The following is a 23,521-nucleotide window of genomic DNA, read 5'->3' as shown; positions in this document are numbered from 1 at the left end:
TAACCAGCCGCTGACCAGCACGGCCCTGAGCAGGGTCAGAAGGGCCTGAAAGGTGTGTGGCGTCCCCATCACGGGGGCAGAGGGGAGACCCTCCCCCACCGCACCTCCAGCCCCCTGCCCCCCGCTCTGCTCCTGTCCTCCCCTCCCCCAGGCGTGTCACCCCTCCCAGGACCCGACCCTCGGCTCCACCGCCCACCCCTCTGGAGCCTGTGCTCTGGGCAGCGTGTACCGGGCGGTGGATGTTTCCAGAGACAACTCGTGGACCAGGCACAGCCGGGGCACTTTGTAGACTGTGGAAAATGTGGGTGACTGTGGCTGCTTTCTACGAAGTCAGTCTCCAGGTTCCCCACATAAGTGGAGTCTATATTACTTGACCAGCTTCTCTCACCGAGCATCGTGTTCTCAAGGTTCATCCACGTTGTAGCTTGTGCCAGAACCTCCCTCCTTTCTGAGGCTAAATGACATCTCCTTAGATGGATGGGACCGCGTTTTGCTTATCCAGCATGTGTTGACGGACACTTGTGCTGCTTACACCTTTTGGCAGTTTTGAATCACACTTGCTGTGAGCGTGGGTGTGCAAAAGCATCTGTCGAGTCCCTGCTCTCAGCTTTTTGGGGTGCACACCCAGAAGTGGAGTTGCAGGGTCCTGTGGTCGTTCTGTGTTGGATCTTTTGAGAAACCTCCTGCTGTTTCCCATGGAACATCTATTGATTTCAGGAAGCACTGGCTCAAGCAGAAGGCGATTTGGTGGGAACACAGGCGTCCAGCCCCCTTCCTCACGCTGTGCTTACGTTGCAGAGAGCCCCACGGTGAGGCCGGCCGGTCGCCGGGCCGCCCCCCAGACGGCACGCCCGCAGCCCAGCGCCGAGATGGAGGCCCCATTCAGGAGGCAGAAGAGGGACCCCGAGGAGCCTGGCCAGTTCGCCATCGCCCTGGTCATCATCTACCGGACCCTGGGGCAGCTGCTGCCCGAGTACTATGACCCGGACCGCCGCAGCCTCAGGTAAGCCTGGCTCCAGGAGCTCGGGGCAGGGGGGGGCGGGCAGTATCCAGGGGGTTCCGAGGCTTCCGTAAGTCAGAATCTCAACCACCGGAACATCTGTACAAGCACGCTACGCAGTGACCGCTGCCTTGGGATCTCCCTGCGACCGAGGTTCTGGGGCTGCCGGGTGTTTCTGTCAGGAACGCCGGGTACGCCCCTCCCCAGCTCCCACGCCGGGCTCAGCAGTGTAATTCCTGCTCGGGGCATCCGTCCCCGCACACCTGCCTGCACCCGGCTGTTGGTGGCCCCAGCACCTAGGGCAGCTCAGTAAATACCGGCTGAAGAAGCAAACGCCACCGAAGGGCTTCGAGGCCTGAGCAGAGGCGGAGCACAGAGGCTTCACTTTTCAACCTTGGAATCACTTCCAGCTCCTGCCTGGGTCTGTGGTCTTCATATGCACCCTTCCCAGTGGCCGGATGGGAGGCCTCTCTGAGCCGTCACCACTGCACCAGCTTCCTTTCGCTGGACATTCCCAGCGTTCCAGGGATTTGCTGTTCTCCGCGGTGGAGCCTTGACGTCTTCGCGCACACACCTTGTCTTCATTTTAAATTTCCAAAGTCGGCCCTTGTCCCAGAGGTGACCCTGGGCTTGCCCGTTGGTGATAAAATCTTTACCAAGGCCTCCCCACCCCTCCCTTAGCCACGCCTTCCCAAGGGCTGAGGCTGCGGCTCCGAGCTCGTGCGCCTGATTCGGTCCCTCCTGGAGAGACCTCGGCGCCCTGTCCTCGTCAGGGCCGCCCACAGGTTTGTGCCTGTGCTCTGGCTTCTCCCCCGCAGGCTGCCTAACCGGCCCGCCATCAACACACCCGTGGTGAGCGCGGTGGTGTACAGCGAGGGGGCCCCGCTGCCCAGCCCCCTGGAGAGGCCCGTCCTGGTGGAGTACACCCTCCTGGAGACCGAGGAGCGCACCAAGCCGGTCTGCGTGTTCTGGAATCACTCCATCACGTACGGGTGATGCCCCTCCCTGCCCCGGGACGCTGCATTTCCTTGGGGGGCTCTGCTGAGGCCAGGTGTACCCGCGCACAGGTCCCCCACGCTCCGTTGGCAGAGCGCCTTGGGAGTTTTTCTGTGGCCCGTTGCTTCCCTTCCAGCCCCTCCTGGGGGTGTCAGAGTCCCCCGTCAGCCCACGGTTACACACATGCGCACAGGCATGTACACACACGCACACCTGGAAACACAAACATACACGGGTGCACATGCGCCCAGCTAAGACCACGCGCACGTGTGTACACGAATGCACACAGACGCATCTGGAAACACAGGCGTGCGCGATGTCCACACATAGTCACACACGTGCACACACATGCACAGGCACACATGGAGATCCCTCGAGAAGACAGCGTGGGGACGGGGCCCCTCACCCGCGGGACTCCGGCCAACAAGCGCCCCATCCACCGCCACACAAGGCCGGGGTCTGTTCTGCACACACACGGGGGGCGGGACTCAGAGTCTGGGCCCAGCGCCCACCCACCGACGGCGGAAAATCCCTGACGAGTGTACGGGGGTCCCTGTACCAGGCGAAGGTCCCTGACCTCAGCCATCCCGCCCTGGAGACCCACATGGCAGCTGCTGGGGCTGGTTTGACCCCTCAGAGGCCCCGCTCACATCGGCAGCACCCATCTGCCTCCCAGCCCCACCCCCGACGCTGCAGCCCGGATGGAGTTTTGCGCTCGCTACCACGCAGCCCAAACGTTCCCCAAAGCTGCAGTTCCCCTCGGTGGGTCGGGTCTCTGCCGCGGGGCCTCTGCTGGGCGCCCGCGCTGGGAGGCAGGTTTGGATCAGCAGGACCACGCGCCACCCTCTCTCTCCCTCCTGTAGTCTCCAAATTCCAGTTAATGAGCAGCCAGCGTAGCGCCTGGAGGGCAATAGACGCTTGGCTTACAAAAGAGAATGCAGGGTCCCCTTTCCCGACAAGGCCGGCGTTGAGGTCTGTCCGGCACGCGTTGGGCTCGGCTGTCTCTCGTGGTCGGTTGATGGGACCCCAGCGATTAGCCGGCCGGGGCTCTAACGATCCTTTCTGCTTTGTGCTGCATCTGCCATCCCAGACCTGAAAGTTCTCGGCCAACGTGTGTTAGCCTTCACGTCCCATTTTACAGAGGGGTACACTGAGGGTCAGAGAAGCTACTTGACTCTCCCAGAGGCCGGGAGGGCAGGGCTGTGTCTGAGGCCGAGACACACCTGTAGCAGCCTGTCACTTGGGGCTTCCCATCGGTGAAACGGGGTAACGAGGGCCCTGCTTCCAGGCAAGTGCCATAAAACGTTGTGCAATCTGAAGATGGAAGTATGAAACGGATGTGAGATGTTTCTTCTTAAACCATCGAGCCTCAAAAGGAGACCAGAGCACACAGTGGCTGTTTTAACAACTGGCTCATGTCTCCAGCAAAGGGGCCTGCGCCATCCCGTTGAGGTTTTACTGCTGAACGACGCATGAACGTGAACGGCAGAGAGGGTGCTCTTCAGAGGCCCCGCCGGCTGCAAAGGGAAGGGAGGGGGTTCACACGGCCCCGGGGGCTGCCGGGGCTGTGGTCCTCACACAGGTGACAGTGGCACTTGGCTGGGGCCCAGCGAAGAGGTCGCTTGGGCTCCAGTGGGGGCAGGAGGGCCCCAGAGACCCATTCACCCTGCTTTTCTCCGCAGCATCGGTGGGACTGGAGGGTGGTCGGCCAAGGGCTGTGAGCTGCTGTCCCGAAACCGGACCCATGTCACCTGCCAGTGCAGCCACGTGACTAGCTCGGCCGTGCTCATGGACGTCTCCCGGCGTGAGGTGGGCACCGTCCCCAGGGCAACCCCTGCCCAGCTGGCAAGTGTGTCCTGGCCCCCAAGCCCGCTCTTCTATGAGCTGCATCTTTCCTGCTAAGGGCTTTGAACAAACTGGAGCCACAATTAAAAACTGTGCTCCAGGAGGACTGGCCAGAATCTGTTAGGGTTTCCGTAACAGAACCCCCTTAGAAGAGTTTTCAAAGAGCCCAGGTTGTAAATTAGAAACCGTGGTGGCAGTCCAGAACCTCAGAGAGGAGGAAACTCCTGGAATGTACGCCTCACTTTAAAACAGGGTTCTCAGCGGTCTGTTAGGTGATGCTGTTTCTGCTGCACTTTGAATTTTAAGGAGCGAAAGAGACGGCTGGTGGGAACAAAGGGAGTGTCTCTCTTAAGTGCTGCATACAGTGGCCCCAAAGGTCAAAGGAGGCTCGGTCAGGAGCCCCAGGCGGCAGCGCGACGGCTGATGTTTAGCCTCCAGTGTTTTCAGTGGCCTCTGTGGGCCTCCAGTGAGGCAGGGGGGGGCCCAAGCAGGGCAGGGTCAGCCTGGGCGGGGTCAGCCTGGCAGGGTTGTGTACTGATGTCAAGGAGCCAAACCGAGGCCTGGGAGACCTCACTCTGTTTTCAGGCTGGGATGTGTCCCGGGCGGCCACACCGTCATCCCTCCCAGGGCTTCCCCGTGTGCAGCGGCCCAAGTTTCTGTCACATATTTGGGAGGGTGAGACAGCCACAAGTTGCTGCTGATGGGTGTTAGGGTGACAGGAGCAGAGAGTGCCTCTGGGAGCCCAAGACAGAAAGCTCCCATGGGCAGAAGCTCCGGCTCCCAGCCTGAAGGGGGTGAATTTTTAGTGGTCTTTGTCCATGGAGGGGTGGGTTTGGGGGTCCTCTCATGGCCGGGAAGCTGGGCAGCACCAGGAGGGGACTCGCAGGCAAAGGAAGCAGAAGTTCAGGTAGAAGAAATGAAACCAGAGCAGGGATCCAGGCTCCCACGCCCCAGGTGCCTCTAAAGAGCGGCCCGGCCTCGGGGTGTAAGTGCTGCTGCAGCTCCCAGCCTCTCTGAGGTCCCTGAGGCTCCCCGAGTTCCCCGGGCAGCCCCGGCTCACAGCTCCGTGCGACTTCAGGACGGTGCTTTCTGGAAGCTACCGGAGGACCGGAGCTGCTTGCTTCCCAAATGCCAAACCTCCGTCGGGTGCCAGGTCCTGGACGAGTGTCCTGTTTTGCAGAGAAAGCACAGGAGACGACTGTGGTTTCCTGCAGCTGTGGCCTCTCTGCCTCTTGTGCGAACTGAGGCTCTGTTTGAAGGTCTCTCGGCTCAGCATTTGGGTGGACAGGCCCCACACCTGCCGGACAGCAGGAGTTATGTGTGAGGTTTTTCGTTTTTCAATTTTTTTTTCTTGTGGCAGAACACACGTAACAGAAAAGTCGCCGTCTCAGCCGTGTTTCAGTGTGCAGGTCAGGGGCATTATGTACGTCCACGGTGTTTGCAGCCGTCACCACCGGCCTCCCCAGAACTTTATCACCCGAAACTATTCATCTGGTTCTTGCTCTCGGTTTTTGCACCCCCGAGAGCCAGGGCGTCGTCACGCTGGTTCGTGCCCGCACTAATAATATGTTAATGTGTCTCGACTGTGCAAAAGCTCCGTCAGAGCCACGGCCCTTACGTGTTCTCCCGCCTCTAACCACCCCGCCCGCAGCACGGGGAGGTCCTGCCGCTGAAGATCGTCACCTACGCTGCCGTGTCCCTGTCGCTGGCCGCCCTGCTGGTGGCCTTCGTGCTGCTGGCGCTGGTGCAGACGCTGCGCTCCAACCTGCACGGCATCCACAAGAACCTCATCGGGGCGCTTTTCTTCTCCCAGCTGGTCTTCGTGGTCGGGATCGCCCAGACGGAAAACCCGGTGAGGCCCCGGCCCCTCCCCCCCCTCCGCGGCCGCCTGTGTGGCCACGTGGGGAGCGCCCGCCGTCCGACCTTCCTCCGAGGCTGGAGCAGGGGGAGTTGTCCGCGCCGAGTGTCTGTTGCTGTTTCCGTCTGGTGGGAAGTTGGGAACCCAGGCCAGCCACGTGGGCTCACTGCTTTGTGCCTGGTGGGATCTCCCTCCAAGGGCATCCTCCGGAGCCGGGGGCTCCATACGCCTCAGCTCTTACTTTCCTGACCCAGACGCTAGTGATTTCGTCAGAAACTACATTTGTGAAAACCAGGAGTCCCGGGAGCTGTCACTTGAGCCTGAATCTGTCGCTGTCGGGCAGCGTCTCCCAGCCCTGCACTTGCTGGGGAGTCATGGCCACGTTTTCTGTGAAAGCCCAGGTGTTTCCCCAGAGCCCAGAGCGGGAGAGAGCCGTCTAGGACAGGCCCAGAACTCAGGGACGTGTTGGTGGCGGCGGGTCGGCAGCGTTGACGAGAGAAAGAAGCTCGAGACTCGTGGAGGAGAGGACGGGGTTAGATACGGAGTGTCTTGCTCAAGCCATCCCAGGGCACGTGGGCTCCTGGGGGATCACGTGGGTTCGTGGGGTGTTACATAGGCTCCTGGAAGTTATCATTAGGTGATTAGATTATATAGCTGATACGATGACCTCACAGAAAAAATCCTAACCCATCTACAGACGCGTGATAAGCGAGAATTAAAGAGTTGAGCAAGGTAGGCGGCTGTGGGAGGAGATGGATGTATATAATCAGTTGCGTTTCTCCTGCCTGCAGCCACAGTGTGTTTAAAATGTAACTTACGAAGGAGTGGCTGGAAACGACTGCAGCAGAGACCCGGGCAGAGGCCGAAGTAGTCTGGCTTTGAAGGAGGAGAGGATGAAACTCCGGTTGAAGCCAGAGCGGGGGTGGGGTGGGGTGGGGTTAGGGTTAGGCGGGAGGCGTCTGTAGGATGGGAGAGATCTGAGCCCGAGTGATTGCAGGGGGAGGAGGCGGGAGGGGTGCCTGGTGGCTGGGTGAGGTCCCCCGGGGGTGGGACAGGGACTGGCCCTGGAGGGGGAGATGGCGGCACGGCCAAGATCACTGGGGAGAGAAAAGCAAGAGGAAGGAGGGAGGTTTTTGGCTTGGTCCCCAGCTGGTTGCAAGTGGTTTTTCATTTTTACAAAGGGGGCTTTCAGAATACAAGGGTCACGGCACGTTGATGGGGGGTGAGGGCAGTATAGGCCCTGTGCCCAAGGCTTTACCTGCACCCTCTGGCTCGTTGAAACATCCCTGGGGCCCTGGGAGGTGGCAGCATCCCTGCTCACAGGTGAGGAACCTGGGGCCAGCAAGATTGAGTGACCTGGCCCAGGGCAGACAGTTCACTGTGAGTGTTGAGTTCATTGTTCCTCACTGGATGGTGACCCTGACGGCCCTGGGGAGACGTGAGGCCAACTGACCATCACACGTGCATATGTAGTGACTCCAGGAAGTTCCCTGGTTACTACTCTCACCTAGTCCTGGCCTCTCCCACGGTGAGGGGCGTGCCCTTACTTTCTCAGTGGACCGTCCCAGATGCCACATGCTGTTAGCAGAGCTGACATTTCTTCATTCCTCATGCAGTGAGGACTTTTTTTTTTTTGGCTCTGTTGGGTCTTCATTGCTGCGCGCGGGCCCTCTCCAGTTGCGGCGAGCTGGGGCTGCTCTTCGTTGCCGTGCGTGGGCTTCTCGTTGCAGTGGCCTCCCCTATTGCGGAGCACGGGCTCTAGGCACGTGGGCTCAGTGGTTGTGGCTTGCGGGCTTAGTAGCTGTGGCGCACGGGCCCAGCCGCTCCGCGGCATGTGGGATCTTCCCGGACCGGGGCACGAACCTGTGTCTCCTGCATCGGCAGGTGGACCCCCAACCACTGCGCCACCAGGGAAGTCCCAAGTGAGGACTATTGATTGTCACTGTATTAAATCTACCAAAGAGCCAGACCCTAGAAGCACTCTCATCTCTGCCCACGGAGCCCGTACTCCAGGCACAGACTCGGATGGTGGTACAGGAGTGTCAGGTGCCAAAATGGCCCCCTGGTGGCTGGTGGGGGAGCTGTGCCTGGCCAGAGAAGGGCTGAGCAGGACCGTCCATTCACTGTCCAGTGGGAGGGGCCAGGATTGGGAGGGGACAGGTCGGGGATCTGGTCATCCAGAGCTTGAGGGGCTGGCCAAGCAGCGCCATCTGTGTTTTGCAGGCAGCGTTGTACCGTGGAGAGCTGTGACCGGGTGTGCATTTTGGCGACAGGGAAGATGGGTCGGAAGGGCAGAGACTGGAGGTCAGAGAGGCAGCCAGGATGGTGTCTTCCTAGGTCTGGTGGGTGGCGCGAGGCCAGAACAGTGCAGGAGGAGAAGGGCAGGAGTCGTGACCAGGCGGGGGTGGAGGGAGGGGAGGGAGGAAGGCGTGAAGCCACGAGTCTCCAGGAGGGGGGCCGCCAGGAGAGATAGAAGCAGACAAGAGTGGCAGCTCTGGGTGAGGCTGGACACACCCATCCCCTGCGGGCTGAGGCGAGTGCAGAGCTGAGCTGGGGAGGCTGCCCTCACGTGAAGAGGATGCTTGTCTGTGGGAATGGGCAGCCCGGAGAGGGACGTGGAGTAAAAGACACGGATGGCATTTCTGGCTCGCTGGCCAGGGCCCCGTGCAGCCTGGAGCTCTCCCTCCTCGGTTAGTGCAGGCGGGGTCCCCTCCAGAGGCTGGCGCTAGGGAGAGAGGCGGGGCATCCAGGCAGACAACCTTGAGAGGTTTGCGTGATGACCTTGGCGGCTCATCAGCGTGGACACGGGCAGCCCCGGGCCTGGCCCAGGGGACGGGGGACGTGAGCGTTTGTCGGGCTCCCAGGGCAGGCGGGGCGCTGCAGAGGCTGGGCTCAGCGCGCCTCCCCTGCCTGCGTGTCCTGGGGGCAGGGGCTGTGTGACTCGGTGCAGAACCCTTCAAGGTGCCTTTGAGTGGTCTGAACAGAGGGACGGGAGCCGGTGACAGGCCACTCCTTGCAACTGAATGCCTCGTGACAAACGCGCAGAGGCAGTCACTCACTGGTTTCCGGCACTGACTCATCGGCCGCCTGGAAGGAGAGCTTTGCAGCCTCCACGCGCTGGTGAGGAGGAGGAGGAGGAGGAATGCCGTGCACATAATTCTGGGACTTTGGCACCGCGCCTGGTTTTGATGGGTTTTCTGTAAACTCACAATCCCATCTCTGGGTGAGGTTTTTCATCTCCCAGGTTACTGGCAGGTTGAAATGATTTATTGTGCATTAGTGTTTGTTCTGTTCCTGGAAAAGGTGGTACCTTCGGTGCAGAAGTCCCTGCATGTACGGCCCCATTACATTTCAGAATGTCTGACTTTTTTTTTTTTTTTCCGAAGGTGGTTTTGTGGGTTTACTTTTCACATTATTTAAGGCAACGCGCCAGCCTCCTCACCCTCCTTCCTTCTGCTGAGCCAGCGGTGCTTTGCACAGGGGCGGCTGGGGGTTGGCGTGGGGTACACCCGGCCCCAGGCTCCCCCTTCGCGGCCAGGCTGACCGCTTTGCCCGTTGCTAAGTGCGGACCCCGGTCTCCTGTCCAGCATCTGAGGCAGAGGGCATGTCTGCTTGAGTTCCTGCTTTGTGCTGTATTGGGCAAATATTAATGCTAACATGGTTCCCTCCCGCATCTCCGGGGCTTTGTTTTGGAGAGAACTCGGCCCGTCAAGGTGGTCTTGGCCGCAGGTGGCGCTTGTGTCCCCAGCACGCCTGGGCTCTGGGGCGCTCCCGCGGGTGCGCTGCCCTGGGACTGAGCGGCGGCCTCTGCATGCGTCAGGCCTGTGGCCCTCTGTCTCCTGCGCTCCTGTCTGTTGGGGTGTGGGTGTCTCAGGCACTGAGAGCCCGGGAGGTCGGGCTGCCACGACGGCAGCCAGGATTGGACAGGATGTTTCAGGGTGTGGCCCCGCCGTGGGCGTGGCCAGGGGCTTTCTCCTCCCCCTCCCCTCCATCCTCCCTCTCCTCCCCTGCCCGTCCAGCTTCCTGGGACCTGGAGGGGAGCCTGTCCACATCTCCCAGCAGGTGGACCTTGGGAATCCTGGCCGGGCAGCCAGCCCCTCTCAGGGGGACCCGGTGAGGCTGCTCTGGGCCAAGATGGAGGTCTTGAAGTTCCATCCCGGAGCCCTTGGGACTGGATTTGCACTGACGACCTCAGGCTGGACGCCCAGGATCCCACAGTGTCCCCAGCCCCCCACCGCTGCCTTCCTCATGTTCTCGCACCCCCTTCGGTGTCCAGGGACGCAGGGCTGGGTCACCAAGGCCCCCAGGGGCCAGGAAGCTGATCCTCAATTGCCCTGTGGAGGTTGACTTTCACTTCCTGGCACTCAGCCACTGGCCAGACGCACAGCCCCACGGGGACAGAAACAGAACAGACGCTCTCATCCGTGTTTTCTTCCGCGGGAGGTAGAGGCTCCGTTAAGTCAGCGCAGGTGCGATGACCTTGTTTTCATAGGAGGGCGAGGTCGCGAGGCCTGAGGCTCCTCCCTCCCGCTGGCCGCCTCCGCTGGACCTCGGAGACCCGCACGAGGGCTGGGGTGGTGGGTGAAGGCCATGGTCACGGTCTGGGGCCACAGCCCGAGCAGCCTGCCTCCGCGATATTCTTTTTCTCACTTTAAATGAAATGCCAACATTTAACAATTTGGAGCCGTGACCTGAAAATACAAATTTCTAGCTTCTAATGAGCACACTAGAGGCTCTGCCAGCCCCTCTGCCCTGGGTCATGCTCACCCCTGGCGCCGATCCAGGTTGGGGGGCCCTCCAGGTGCCTCCCTCCCTGCCCTGTTCCGCGTCAGGGGCCGGAGACGCTTGGGACCGTTGACACGCGGCCGCTCCTGGGTGAATCAAATAGGGAAAGACAGCTGACTCGACTTCCTTCTTCGGAGCTGCGTGCCCTCCCGTTTGCGAAGTGGCCCGATTTGGTGTGTCCCCCGCCCCCGCCTGCGTGCCGTCTGGCCCCCAGTGCGCGGCGCGGGGCCCGTGGGCCGCGCTGAGCGGCTGCCTCTCCCCACAGTTCCTGTGCACCGTGATCGCCATCCTCCTGCACTACGTGTACATGAGCACCTTCGCCTGGACCTTCGTGGAGAGCCTGCACATCTACCGGATGCTGGTCGAGGTGCGCAACATCGACGCCGGGCCCATGAGGTTCTACCACGTCGTGGGCTGGGGCATTCCAGCCGTCGTCACAGGTGAGGGGGCGCAGAGCAGCCCCGCCAGGTGGCCCGGGCTGGGGACCGACCGCCACGCGGGGGACCCGCATCAGAGAAACCAACGCCCCCGGGTGCAGGTGGGGGAGCTCTCTGGCCTCCTCCCGGGCACTCGGCCGAGGAGCGGCACCGGCACCCACATCTGCTCACACGAGTGTCCTCATCAGTGAGGGTCGCGTCTGCTGTCAGGTGTGAGCTTCTTGAGAGCTGGGCCCAGGTCTGTTCAGGGTTTGCCTGTGGCATCTGACACACAGACACTCCCTTGTCTGCCCGCTTTGTGGCTGGATGGGTGAATGATGGATGGAGAGATGGGTGGACAGGTGGGTAGGCAGGTAGATGGTTGGATGGAGGGATAGATGGGTGGACGGATGGTGGGTGGGTGGATCGATGGATGAAAGAATGAGTTAATGAATGAACAGAACAGCAGCACTTCTCAGCACACTTTTCACTAAATATCAGGAGGTCAAATTTGCTTCCTACGGGGAAGGATCCCCTCTTGTATTCGCAAAGGGGGAGCAGCACCCTGTCTCCTCAGCAGCCCCTGGGTTCCAGGGATCCAGACACGAAGTCCGAGGCTACAGGCAGTGGCAAGAGGGGCAGGTGCTGCCCAGCAGCCGCCCTGGTCTCCGTGGTAGCATCACCAGCTGGTCTCCTGAGGCCACTCTGCTCCCACCCACCCAGTCTGGGCCCCGGGCTGTCCTGTTGTGACTCCTCCCCCTGGGCTCCAAGGGACCCTGAATGACCGTTGTCACCTGCATCCAGGGCTGCTGAGGGGGGCAGCGGGGGCCTCCCTCATGGCAGCCACCTCCTCTGGACCCAAAGGCTGAGCACAGCAGACACACTGCGTCGCGTGTTTCCGTGCCGTTTCTGGTCAGCTTGTGAGAAAGGTGCTAACTCGGGTGGTTTCTGAGCCCCAGAGACCAGGAAGAATGAGGGCTGGGAGCAGCTGGTTTCGGGGTCCCCCAATGCCCATCTGCTAACCCCCTGAAGCAAGGACCTGGGCGTGCTTGGACACTCAGGACACTCATCTTTAATTTCATCTTCAGTCTACCCAGAGCCTCTATTGTCATTTGGGTTTTTTTTTCAACCAGCAAGTTAATCTCAGAAACCAGAACATCAGATTTTATTTACATCAAATTCTATGAAGAGAAATGAAGAAGTCAGATCAGAATCATTGGCCAACTTGCTTATTTTACAAAAGGAAGAGTTAAAGTCTGCTGTCTGGTTTTCTGTGCCCCAGTAAACTCAGAGTGTGGTTCCTGGTCTATACTGTACCCCGTTCCATCTCCACCTCTGTGGTCACCTCGGGCGGCCCCTCCCGACGGGGCTGGATGGAGCAGAGCGTCTCCATGGGACTCTGCACGGGGACAGCCCTTGTCTCAGGTCGTGGGGCCTGACCCAGCCGGGCCTCTGGGACCCGGGGGGCGGGGGACGGGGGCCTGAGGCCACCTCCCCATGTGCTTTCCTTAACCCCCACCAAGTCTCAGTTGCCCAAGAACCCAGGAGCATTCGCACACTCCTTCATTCGTTCATTCACGGCGGGCCTTTTCTGTGCCGGGCTCCGTTCTAGGCCCGGGGTCAGAGCAGTGAGTGAGAAAGGCAAAGCCTTTGTCTTTCGGGAGTTGCCCCTCCAGGGAAGACGGGAATTAAGTGATGGTGAACGTGACTCTAGTCTCATCCACAGACCCTGCACTGAGGGGTGGGCTCAGAGCCAGTGGGGCAGGAGAGGATGAGACCTGCTCTCGTCCGGGGGTGGGGGTGGGGACAGGCCAGGAAGGCTTCCTGGAGGAAGCACTCTTTACACTGGAGGGCTCACATGAACCAGGCTGCTGTGCTGGGAGGTGTGCCTTCAGGGCTCTGCATGTGCAAGACCTGAGTGGAGGAAGGCTGGTTGGGGACTGACCCGAGGCTGGGCTGGGGTGGAGTGGGGGGGTGCCACGTGGTCTGGAGCGTGGCCGTGGCCACGCCACGAAGGGCCCAGAAGGCTGCGGAAATACCCATGTCCATCTCCTGAGGGCAGTGGAAAGCCATTGCAGGGTTTTGAGCAGTCGGTGGGGAGACTTGATCTTTCAGGGCTTAAGCAAGGGAGTGTGGCCTGTGGAACAGTCCGGGCCGGGTCTGGGGAGGCCACGGCACGGTGTGGGCTGCTCCTTTGTCCTAAGCAAGGTCTGTGTTGGAGAAGCCACTCCAGACTTCACCGTGACGGTTCTGCAAGGGCAAGTCCTGCTCTAACTTGCGACACGGTTAGAAACCATGGCTGTGGCTTAGGTAACATAGGGAACTCCTCATTTGCCTAGCACCTCGGAGTGGCGAGCCGTTCCTGGGGTGTGTGCCTGTGTGTATGTGTGTGTGTGTGTGGCGTGTGTGCTCTGTGCACGCACATGGGTGTGGCGTGTGTGGCATGTGGCTGCCCTCAGGTCCTTCCTCCCTTGCACCTGTGGTCCACGGCCGTGTCCTGGCTCCTGTGTGGCCCAGCCAGCAGGGCGGCATCATCGTGCTTCGTGGCTGGTCCTGCCGGGTCCTATCACCTCCGTCTTCTGTCTCTCTCCCACCTCCGTCAGCAGCCCCAGCCCAGGTGGGCTCCCCACCTCTGGGGTGAATCCGCAGGCAGGTCGTGGCCACGGTGGGCCTGTGACCGGCCCTGAGAGGGCCTTTGCTCGGAGGGGACCTGGGCCTCGGTCATTTCCCGCCTGTTTATCTCGGGTTCCCCGCCCTTCCCTCTGAGGGCGATGCCGGGGGCCCCGGGTCCTGCCTGGGGGGGCTGGGAACACCCCGTTGTGGCCACCCCGATGTCTTGCTCAAGCCATCCCTCTTCTCCTCCCTGTTGTCCAGGACTTGCGGTGGGCCTGGACCCCCAGGGCTACGGAAACCCAGACTTCTGCTGGCTGTCCCTTCGTGACACCCTGATCTGGAGCTTTGCGGGACCCATCGGAACCGTGATACTCGTGAGTGCTGGGGTTTCTCAGAACCCGATTATCAGGGACGTGGGAGGCCGGGTGCCCCCTGGGCACGCTGGCTTGAAGGGTGTTCGGGGCCGATGGGTTACCAGCTCCACCGAGCATCTGGGCGGGCAGGAAGGGCTGACCGCACGGTGATAAAGCCTTGTCCTCAGACCCGTGGATTCGGGGATTTGGTCCAGGTCCACGTCCACTGTGACGCCGGTCAGCGTCCACCCCCAGCGGGCTCCCGGGCTCCGAGGCCTCATCCCAGGGGGAGCCTCCCGAGATGTGGGCTGAAGACCCTCAGAAGCCTTTGGCTTTTGAAGGTCTCTAGTGACAGTACAGTGGAGCGGCCACTGGACTTCGGGTTTCTCTGTTTTTTTTTTTCAGGTCAACACAGTCATTTTTGTCCTGTCTGCGAAGGTTTCCTGCCAAAGGAAGCGCCATTATTATGAGAGAAAATGGGTCGTGTAAGTTGGTGCTAAACCCGGCCGGTGGGTGGGACCTGGCGTGGAGCCAGCCCCACCCGAGACCCCTGCCTGTCTGGTTTACACGCCGGGCAGAGCCCCACGAAAGTGCCCGTCGCCGAGCCGGTCGGCTGCTGGCTTTCCGGGCCGGCCCAGGGCGTCATGGCAGCCACGTCAGTGGGGAATCAACAGGCCGCGGTGGGGAGAGGCCAGCCGTGTCTGGGCTGTGCCGAGCAGAGTCTGGATCTCTCGGGGGAGAATTGGACATCGTGGAGGAAAGGAGAGAGGCTGACCACAGGGGGACTGGGACAGGTGGCCGGCCGGGATGGCAGCCCGGACCAGGGAGGGAGAGATGTTTGGGATGTAGGACCCACGGGGTTTGTGGTGGAGTCACTGAGGGGAGAGCGGGTAGCAGTGACGCCTGGGTGTCCTCGTCTGGACCCGCAGGGGGTGGGGGGAGGTGCCAGGGTGCCTGGACACTCCCTGGAGTCAGACAGGGTGGGGGTGGGGGGATGGAACTTTCTGGGTTGGTGGTGACAGTGATGCTGGCACCACAGGAGTGGAGGAGCTCACCCAGCGAGAGGGTGCAGCACAGGAAGCTGGGGCCCAGCAGAGAGGGAGCCTCCCATGTTTTCAGGTTGGGAGAGAGCAGGGGACCCACAGAAAAGCCTTGCGGGAGGCAGGCAGGGCAGCGTCGGGAGAGCTCAGCATGAGTCCAGGAGCCACAAAAGGGTCAGGGGAGGGGAGGACAAGGGTGTCCACTGGGCCGGGTGACCTGAGCTGGGGGGCCAGGGAAGGGAGGATGTGTGAGGAGGGGCTGAGGGGCCGCAGAGGTGCCGGTCTGCCCGGCCCGCGGGAGAGCAGAGTCTGAAAAGGCCACGGAGGGGCAGAGACCGCGGGCAGGGGGCGCGGGTCGGGGTCCAGCCTGCTCCACCGTCCTCCGCTTCCTCCCCGCCCCAGACCTACCTTCCCCAGCCCTTGACTCACGTTAGCACGCGCAGTTCCCTCCACCACCCCACGATCCCACCAGGGATGCACGTCGCCGTCCGTTCCCCTTCAGCTGGGGAGACCGAGGCAGAGAGCAGGAAGCCCTTGCTAGGAGCCTGCACAGCGGGCCTGACACCTTCTCGCCAAGCACCCCCTCCGGGTCCATGTACCTTCCGGGCCGTGCACCAGGCTTCCCGGAGTCGCTGTGGGTGCAGCCCGTGTACCACCAGTCTTGGCTCCTAGTTTGCGGTTTACCTGTTTGCTTTTTAACTGCTCGCCCGCCCCCCACTAAGCTGTCTTTTCTCCCGTGGAGCCAGGGGCTGCCTCGTGGCAGATGCTTCGAAAGGGTGTGGGAAGGAAAGAGGGTGTGGGAAGGAAAGAGGGTGGGGGATGGACGCTGGACGGGCGGGCGGGTGGAAGAGGAGGGGGAGGACGGCGCAGTCACGCCCCGCCCCCCGCCCCGCCCCCCCGCCCCCCGCCCCGCCCCGCCCCCCAGTTCCCGTGTGAGGACGGCCTTCTTCCTGCTGATGCTCGTCAGCGCCACCTGGCTGCTGGGGCTGCTGGCCGTGAACAGCGACGCGCTCACCTTCCGCTACCTGTTCGCCGTCTTCAGCTGCTTACAGGTGGGCGGCTGTCAGTGACCTGGCGGGGCACAGGGGTCTCCTGTGCTGCTTCCTGTCTTGAAGTGCCCCAACCCCGAGCGGCCCCGAGAGGGTCCCCGGGGAGATAGATCCTTGACGGGGCGTCCGGGCTGTGATCTCGCTCTCCGGACACACGGGGCTGCGCCGCGGCCGTCCTTCCGGTGTCGGCGCAGTTGGTTAGGGGTTACGGTGAAGCCCCGTGGTCCCGCCACTGAAAGAAAGGCGCCTGTTGCTCCAAAGACAGCTGTGCCCCGAGCCCTCCCAGGGGCCCCCGTTCCGTGGCCTCCTGTGTGTCTGTCAGGACGCAGTCCTCCGCTCAGCCAGTGCGGGGCCTCACCCCCTCCCCAGCCGGCATAAATCCCACTGGGTCCCCAGGAGGGTGTTGGCCATTTACTGTCCACACCGTGGACCCTGATTAATGATGCAGCATTGGGGACCCAGATGGCCCGGGGGCTAGGGCCTGGGAGGGGGTCCTCCAGGTGCCGGGCGTGCTGGCTGCCCTGACCAGGCCCCCGACCTGGAGAAATCGGAAGCCCCCGGGGCAGGGAGGCCAGGCGGGGGCCGTGGTGGGCGTCTGCACGGCCGCGGCGGCCAGGTCTGCTCTGGGCACCGTCAGCTCCACGTGGCTGAGCTATGCTCCGTGCATCCTCCGGGCAGGCAGGTGGGCAGTGAGGCAGCGGCAGGGCCGTGGCTTCTCCACGGGGGCCAAGCCCGGCGCTGACCTGCCCCCTCCCCTGCAGGGCCTCGCCGTCCTCTTGCTCCACTGCGTGTTCAACAGAGAGGTCCGGAAACACCTGAAGGGCATGCTCGCCGGGAAGAAGCCGTACCCCGACGACTCAGCCACCACGAGGGCCACGCTGCTGACGGTAGGAGGCTCCCGGGGACGCCAGGGCCTGGACCAGCATCAGACACAGCCCCTTGGTCTCGCGTCCCCCACAAAAGGGGGCATCACAGACCAGTCCCCGGAGCGTGGCATCCAGTCTTCCCTGCAGCCCTGGGAGCGAGCCGAGTCCACGGGGTGGGGTGTGTCCCGCTCACAGCCTCTCTTCCCCCCGCGGCCGGTGGGGATCCTGGCCGGAAGCAGGGGTGGTGGGAGCTGCCACCGGGCCGCTGTGCTCTGTGCCCGGCCGGAGCACGGTCAGGGTGCTGCGCTGGGGCTTGTGGTGGGGACCGAGCCACCCTCTGCACCCCGGCGGGCTCCGCTCGGCCGGTAACCAGCCCCCTTCCCCCAGCGGTCCCTCAACTGCAACAACACGTACGGCGAGGAGCCCGATGTGTTCCGCACGGCCCTGGGCGAGTCCACCGCCTCGCTGGACAGCACCATCAGGTCAGGCCGGCCGGCGCCTCTGCTATGGCCGTGGGGGGGCAGCTCTCTGAGCAAACGTGGGCTTTGCCGCCTCCGCCCCGAGCTGCGTGCCCTGCTGTTCCGAGTCCACGTGTGTTTACCCACGTGCTCCGGGAGTCTTGTGGCAGAGAACCTTCCAGAGCCTGGTGTGGCTGCCCTGGCACATGCAGAAGGCACTGGGTGATGGCGGGGGGCTGGTCATGCGTCCCCCAGAGCAACGGTGCTGAGCCCACCCACCTCCACCCTCTCCAGGGACAAAGGGGGCCAGAAGCTCAGTGTGTCCTCTGGGCCGGCGCGGGGCGGCCACGGGGAGCCAGACGCGTCCTTTGTCCCCAGGAGCACCAAGAAGCCCCACGGTACGTGTCCCCTGGGGCGCGGTCTCCCGTCAGCCTGCGCGTCTCCCTTCCGGGAGGCCGTGGTGAGAGCTTCCTGCTGGCTCTCTGCCGCCCCGTGGCCCCCTCGGTCACCAGACAACGTACAGCCTTGAAGAGGTGGCCGCCGCACACTGGGAGGGTCGGCGGGCACCCAGTGCCCTCCCGTGCCCGAGCCCAGGTGGCTCCGCTCTGCCCTTGGCAGGAAGCCCCCCACCCCTGCCTAAGCCCTGTCCCTCCCACCCGCCCTGCAGGCCACGACTCGGACTCAGACAGCGAGCTGTCCCTGGATGAGCAGAGCAGCTCTTACGCTTCCTCACACTCCTCCGACAGCGAGGACGACGGGGTCGCGGCTGAGGACAGATGGGACCCGGCCCTGGGCCCCGTGCACAGCACCCCCAAAGGTGAGTGAGCCCGCTGGCTGCAGAGCGGCCCTCAGCCGTGGCCGCCTGCCCCTGGGACGGGGCTGCGGCGGCAGGAAGGACAGCCCCCTGCTCACCATCCGCAGGCACAGGTGAGGTCTCGGGGGTCTCTGTGGGACCCTCACGGCCAGGACCCCACGAAGCTGACCCCACTGCTGCAGGGAGCACGGGGCTCCCGGGTGTGGGGCTGCAGGGGGGGCTTGAGGCTGGACCCCACCCCGGGACCTTCCCTCTCGAAGCCTCGGTGTCCCCACCTGGACGGCGCGGCCCTGCCAGGTCTGCGGGTCGGGGACCGTGGGTCAGCGCCCCTCGGGACGCGCTCCTGCCGAGCCGAGCAGGCAGCCGCCCTGCGTGTTGAGGGTCCGTCTTGTGCCTCAGTGGACGCTGCGGCCAACCACGTCCCAGCCAGCTGGCCCAACGAGAGCCTGGCCGGGAGCGACAGTGAGGGGCCCGGTGAGCAGCCCCGCCTGAAGGTGGAGACCAAGGTCAGCGTGGAACTGCACCTGGACGAGCAGGGCAACCACTGCAGCGAGCGCATCCCGGCCCGGGAGAGCGGGGGCCCCAGGCCCGCGGCCGCGCCGCCCAGCCAGCCCCCCGAGCAGAGAAAAGGTGCCGAGGGCCCGCTGTCCCCGGAGCTGGGGGCCGGGAAGTCCCTGGTCCTGGGGGAGGCAGGCCCAGGCACGGGGTTCGGGGGTGGGGTCCATGGGGCACGGGGGTGGCGCCCGGCAGGGCAGGGGCGAGACCCGAGGGGGAGAGGAGTGGCCGAGAGCTCAGCTCTGTATGCCGGTCCCTCCCCGAGTCCACTGCATCCAGCAGAGGCAGCCTGATCCTGACCTTCTCCATCCCCCCACCTCCCCGCCCAGGCATCTTGAAAAACAAAGTCACCTACCCGCCGCCACTGACGGAGAAGATGCTGAAGTTGCGGCTGCGAGAGAAGCTGACTGAGCATGACCAGAGCCCCGCGTCCTCGCGGCCGTCCTCCCTGGCCTCCAGCGACGGCGTCCGCGCCCCCGACGGCACCATCCCCGCCAAGACGCTGCACCGGGAGCCAGGGCGCGAGCACCTCAACGGGGTGGCCATGAACGTGCGGGCCGGGAGTGCCCAGGCCCACGGCTCCGGCTCGGAGTGAGTAGGCTGGGCCGTGGCGGGAGGGACGGCGGGGGCGACCCCCGGCCAGCCTCCCCGTGGTCCCCGGTCTGGAGGACAGGCCCCGAGCACAGAGGCGTGCCCAGGCAGAGGCCCGGGGGCTGCGGTGGGCTTCCACCTGGGAGGGGGCCCCTGCTCGGGATCAGGAGGAACCGGCCAGAGGTGAAGCAGACGCCTGTCAAAGCCCTGTGTCCCGTCCAGCCCTGAAACTCTAGGACTTGAGACCACATGGGACCAAACGTTTTATGAGCAGTTTCCTTGGCCCGGGTCATTATTGCCCCATTTTGTGGTTGAGGAGACCGAGGCTGGGGCGGGCGGCAGGGCGGCGCCTGGCCGCAGAGTCATGGAGCTGGGATCCGGCTCTAGACGTCCCAGGGAGGTAGGAAGAATGGGATCCCAGTCTTCTAGAACCACCTTCCTAAAACTTAGAGAATGACTCGGGTTGCTAGCCTTGGTAGTCCAGGCACCGTGCGAGGCCAGCCCTGGGGAGGACGCTCAGATGGGCCTGGGCCTCCCGGTGGCCCTGGCCGTCGGGGGTACAGGTTGAGTGTCCCCTCCCCTGCCTGCCCGTGTCACTGTGTCCACACGTGAGCTTGCCCTCCGTGGAGCCTCCGGGCACCCCGTCCCCTGAGTGGGGGGATCTGCCCCCTGCCCCCCGAGTGGGGGTCTGCCCCTGCACAACCTCAGACCCAGCCCAGGACCCTGCTGGCTTCACGGGTGGCAGGGGCCGTCCTCGCTGACCCTCCGCCTGCCTGATGGCTTCTTCCCACGCGCAGAGGCAGTAACGAAACTTCACTTTGAACCATCAGGAAACCGTGAAGTCAAGCCCATCACCTCCGCCCAGGCCCCTGTGCTGTGTCGTTGTGTTCCTGGACCTTGGAGCCCAAGGGGCCCCTGCCCTGGCAGTGAAGCAGGCCCTGGTGGCGGGGGCCCCATGGGGGTAGCCTGTGACTGGCATGACTTTAGGTCCAGACACAAAGCCCTGAGCTGCCCTGGAGGCTCAGGGCCCCTTAGACCCGTGACAAGTGCCAAAGGCCACAGGCACGGGAGGCGTGGACTCCCGGGCCGGCACAGCTCAACCCTCGGACTGCGGACAGGGCCAAAACCGTGCGCTGGCCTGGCCGGGACAGGGCGCAGCAGGAGAGCTGGCCTTGAGAGGAGCCGCCGGGCCGGCTGGCCGGGACTCAGGGCCGTAGGCAGCTCCCTGCAGTGCAGGCCCGGGGCCAGCAGCTCCACGGCCCTCTGCAAAGGCAGCCCTTGTCTTAAAGCAGATCACTTTCCTTTGTTGCAAAGGTGTAGACACTTTTGTATATTTGTATGGAACTTTGAAAAGGCAAAAACCTCTATGTTTTGCATTTGTACTGACTCTGTCCATCCTGGGAGATCCGTGGGATGATCTCTCCCTCTTTCTGACGTCAGGAAGATTGCACAGCCAGCCTGGAGTCTGGCACGCATCCAGCAACTGGTGTCCCAGCAAAGCAGAGGGGGGTGGTGTGTAGGGAGTGCTGCTGGACAGAGGTTCCGGTGCTGCTTCCAGCCCAGAGGCAGGAGCCCGTGGGCATCCCACGTGACTGCCTGGCCGCGCAGCACATTTGCATTTGCGACGCTTGCCCTCAGCTCCCATCTGCCTGGACGGGTGTGGCTCCGAGACAGGGCCATCTGGGGCCGGCCCGGACTCGGGAGCTCTGCTGAGTGTGGGATGCAGGTGCGCACGGCCGGGACCCACACTGGTCATCCCCCACCCCCTTGGCTGGGCTGGGCCCCACTCGGAGCCCCGCAGGGCCTCCCTGGCCCTCTTCCCGGTCAGCGGTACTGCAGGTGGGGAACTCCTTTGTCTCTCTGCTCCTGTCCCCTGCGGGGCTGTAGAATGTTCACACGTTCCCGATTCAGACGGAGGTATGAGGTCTTCCAGGATGTCACATTCCTTCCTGCCAATTTTCTAGCTCTTTTAGACTCCGAGGAGCTCCAGGCAGGCGGGGGTCTCACCCCCAGAGTCTGACCAATTACTTCATTTTGCTTCAAATGGCCAATTGTGAGAAGGGACAAAGCCTCAGCCACACTGTTCAATGGTTACCAAGCTGTTTTTTGGAAACTCACACCAAGGACCGGCTGTGACTGTCCCTCTGTGGGCAGTCGGCACAGCGTGGCCTGAGGGGCTGTGGAACGGGGCCCAGAATTATTCAGACACGTCTTATTTCAGTGTTTCTTTTGTTCCTCAATCGGATGCCCAAATAATTGGTCAGCACAGCTGCCTCCAAGTACGAGAAACCATAAAATACGATGAAAACCAAGTAAAATGCAAAGATGTCCATACTGTATTATTTTGATGAAAATGCGAGGATTGTTAATAACGGCTGAGAGGAAAACATACCTGATGCTCAGGTCTAAGACCACAGGCTTCACACAAAAATGAAATGAGATCCCGAAGCCCTCACACTTGAATGAATTATAAATGTGCCTTAGCAGGGGAGTGGCCTTTTCGAGATACAAAATAATAGTACCTTCAAATGTTTACCATTGAGGAGACATTTTCTAAGTTAAAAAAAAAAAATTGGAAATATTTTTGAGTCTGAACACTTCACTTTCGTATTACCCCATATTCTTCTGCAACTGGACTTTGTCCCTTGAGATGTATTTAGTTTTTTCATTTGATCAGAACTGTTACCAAAAAAATAACTGTCAGTTTTATTAAGACAGGAAAAATGTAAACCTATTTTTGTGACTTAAGACTTTATGAGAGATACTAGACACTGGAGGTTTTTTGTTTTTGTTTTTTTAAACAAATGTGTATTTATTAATGTTCAGAACACTGGAATTGCAACACAAATGAGGAAAGAGTCTACAATAAATTAAGATTTTTTTGAACTTGGACTTCTGTCGTCTGGTTTTCCCCCGGCTCCTGCATCCCTGTTCCTGCCCCTTCCTAAGGCAGCCCTGGAAAAGGGACCATGTACAGGATGCTGACAAGTCCAGGGGGGCAGGAGCCATTCCGGAACCTTCTATCCATTTTCCTGCTCATCCAGACTCTTGCACCTCGCACTTCAAACTTTTTTTCCTGCACCAAAAATCTCTTTTTCCTGTCCTTCTGGGACGCCAGTGAACACATCTTTGTTCATCTGTTTCCCCTCTTTTTTTCTCCCTGTTCTTCAGATTAGATCATTTCTAGTGATCAATTTTCAAGTTGACTGATTCTTTCCTCTGTCATCTCCATTCTGCTATTGAGCCTATCCAGTGATTTATTTTAACTTAAAATATTGTAATTTTAAGTTCTAAAATTTCCACTAGTTTTCCGTGAATTTCAAGAGTCTTTACCTTTACCTCATAGAGCACGATTATAACAGGTGCTTTAAATTCTTTGGTAATTTGGGCATCTGGGTTATCTTGGGGCCGCAATCCATTTTCTTTTCTCTTGGTGTTTCCTGGTTCTTTGTATGCTGGCTAATTTCAAACTGAATCCTTGACTGACATTTTGGAATGCTGCGTCCTGAGCCTCAGGGTCCTGTTAAAATCTGATAGCAGATGTCAGTTGTTTGTTTTAGAAGGCAGTCAACGCCATTAGGTTCGGACCACAAGTTCTGTCTCCTTCCGTGGCTGTGACTTTGCTGTGCTGCCCTGGGTCCACTCAGTACACCTGCCACTCGGTTAGTCCAGGACTTGGGGTGGTTTATATCCGTTCTGCCCTAAAAGCCTTTCACATGCTGCTTTGGGTCTGTTCCAACTCAGGGTGAGCCAGCGCCCGTCAGTGTATATGGAGAGCGAGCGGTCCGGTCCGCCAGCACTGTATCTCTTCTCTGGGATTCGCCTCACACGCTGTTACTCCTGGCGCCCCTTTTCTTGGTTCCTCTATGCAAAAAGATGGCTTTCTTCCAGGGTTCTAGCTGCCTGCACTGCCTCCCTCCCACCCACCTGGGGCTGCCTCTGGGGAACATCAGTGCGAGCAAAAAGAAGACAGTGCGGGGGATCCCACACGCTTCAGCCCACAGGCCCCCCCTTCCCAGGCCTTTCTTGGAGTCCTTGACCAGTGCTGGCCACACAGCTCCAGAGGCTGGGGCCACCCTTGGGTCAAGCCTGGGAGAAAAAAAGAGGAAAACCACCCATGAACGCCCCACCCCCAAAGGTCACTCTCAGGTTCTGCTCCCTCCCGTTCCCCTGCTAACCTTCACCGGTCAAGACTGCCTGGTCATGAACGTGACAGAATACCACCATCTCAAGCCAAAAGTGCTGCTTAAGGGGGACACGTGTGAGGAGAGCAGCCCCCAGC

General features: G+C 61.5%; 1 protein-coding gene across 2 annotated transcripts in view; it reads left to right on the top strand.

Annotated features, from left to right (window-relative positions):
* CELSR1 (cadherin EGF LAG seven-pass G-type receptor 1) overlaps positions 1 to 22,118 on the top strand; it is a 144,736-nt gene extending 122,618 nt beyond the window's left edge. The window contains exons 21-35 of one of the 2 annotated variants that reach the window (XM_059081660.2): positions 799 to 1,003; positions 1,819 to 1,986; positions 3,679 to 3,805; positions 5,493 to 5,693; positions 10,750 to 10,924; positions 13,775 to 13,887; positions 14,272 to 14,351; positions 15,832 to 15,958; positions 16,717 to 16,842; positions 17,209 to 17,303; positions 17,574 to 17,677; positions 17,947 to 18,096; positions 18,493 to 18,723; positions 18,978 to 19,239; positions 20,037 to 22,118. In XM_059081660.2, the coding sequence (XP_058937643.1) occupies positions 799 to 1,003; positions 1,819 to 1,986; positions 3,679 to 3,805; positions 5,493 to 5,693; positions 10,750 to 10,924; positions 13,775 to 13,887; positions 14,272 to 14,351; positions 15,832 to 15,958; positions 16,717 to 16,842; positions 17,209 to 17,303; positions 17,574 to 17,677; positions 17,947 to 18,096; positions 18,493 to 18,723; positions 18,978 to 19,239; positions 20,037 to 20,061 (2,189 nt within the window). In that variant the 3' untranslated portion in view covers positions 20,062 to 22,118. Of the gene's footprint in view, positions 1 to 798; positions 1,004 to 1,818; positions 1,987 to 3,678; positions 3,806 to 5,492; positions 5,694 to 10,749; positions 10,925 to 13,774; positions 13,888 to 14,271; positions 14,352 to 15,831; positions 15,959 to 16,716; positions 16,843 to 17,208; positions 17,304 to 17,573; positions 17,678 to 17,946; positions 18,097 to 18,492; positions 18,724 to 18,977; positions 19,240 to 20,036 lie in introns of those variants that run through there. The other variant, XM_067010437.1, reaches the window with a different exon arrangement.
* The last annotated feature ends 1,403 nt before the right edge of the window (positions 22,119 to 23,521 follow it).

This window comes from Kogia breviceps, chromosome 12 (genome assembly GCF_026419965.1).
Source record: "Kogia breviceps isolate mKogBre1 chromosome 12, mKogBre1 haplotype 1, whole genome shotgun sequence".
NCBI lineage: Eukaryota > Metazoa > Chordata > Mammalia > Artiodactyla > Physeteridae > Kogia > Kogia breviceps.
The sequence above is the reverse complement of the archived record's forward strand: the minus strand, read 5'-3'. Positions and strand labels throughout refer to the sequence as shown.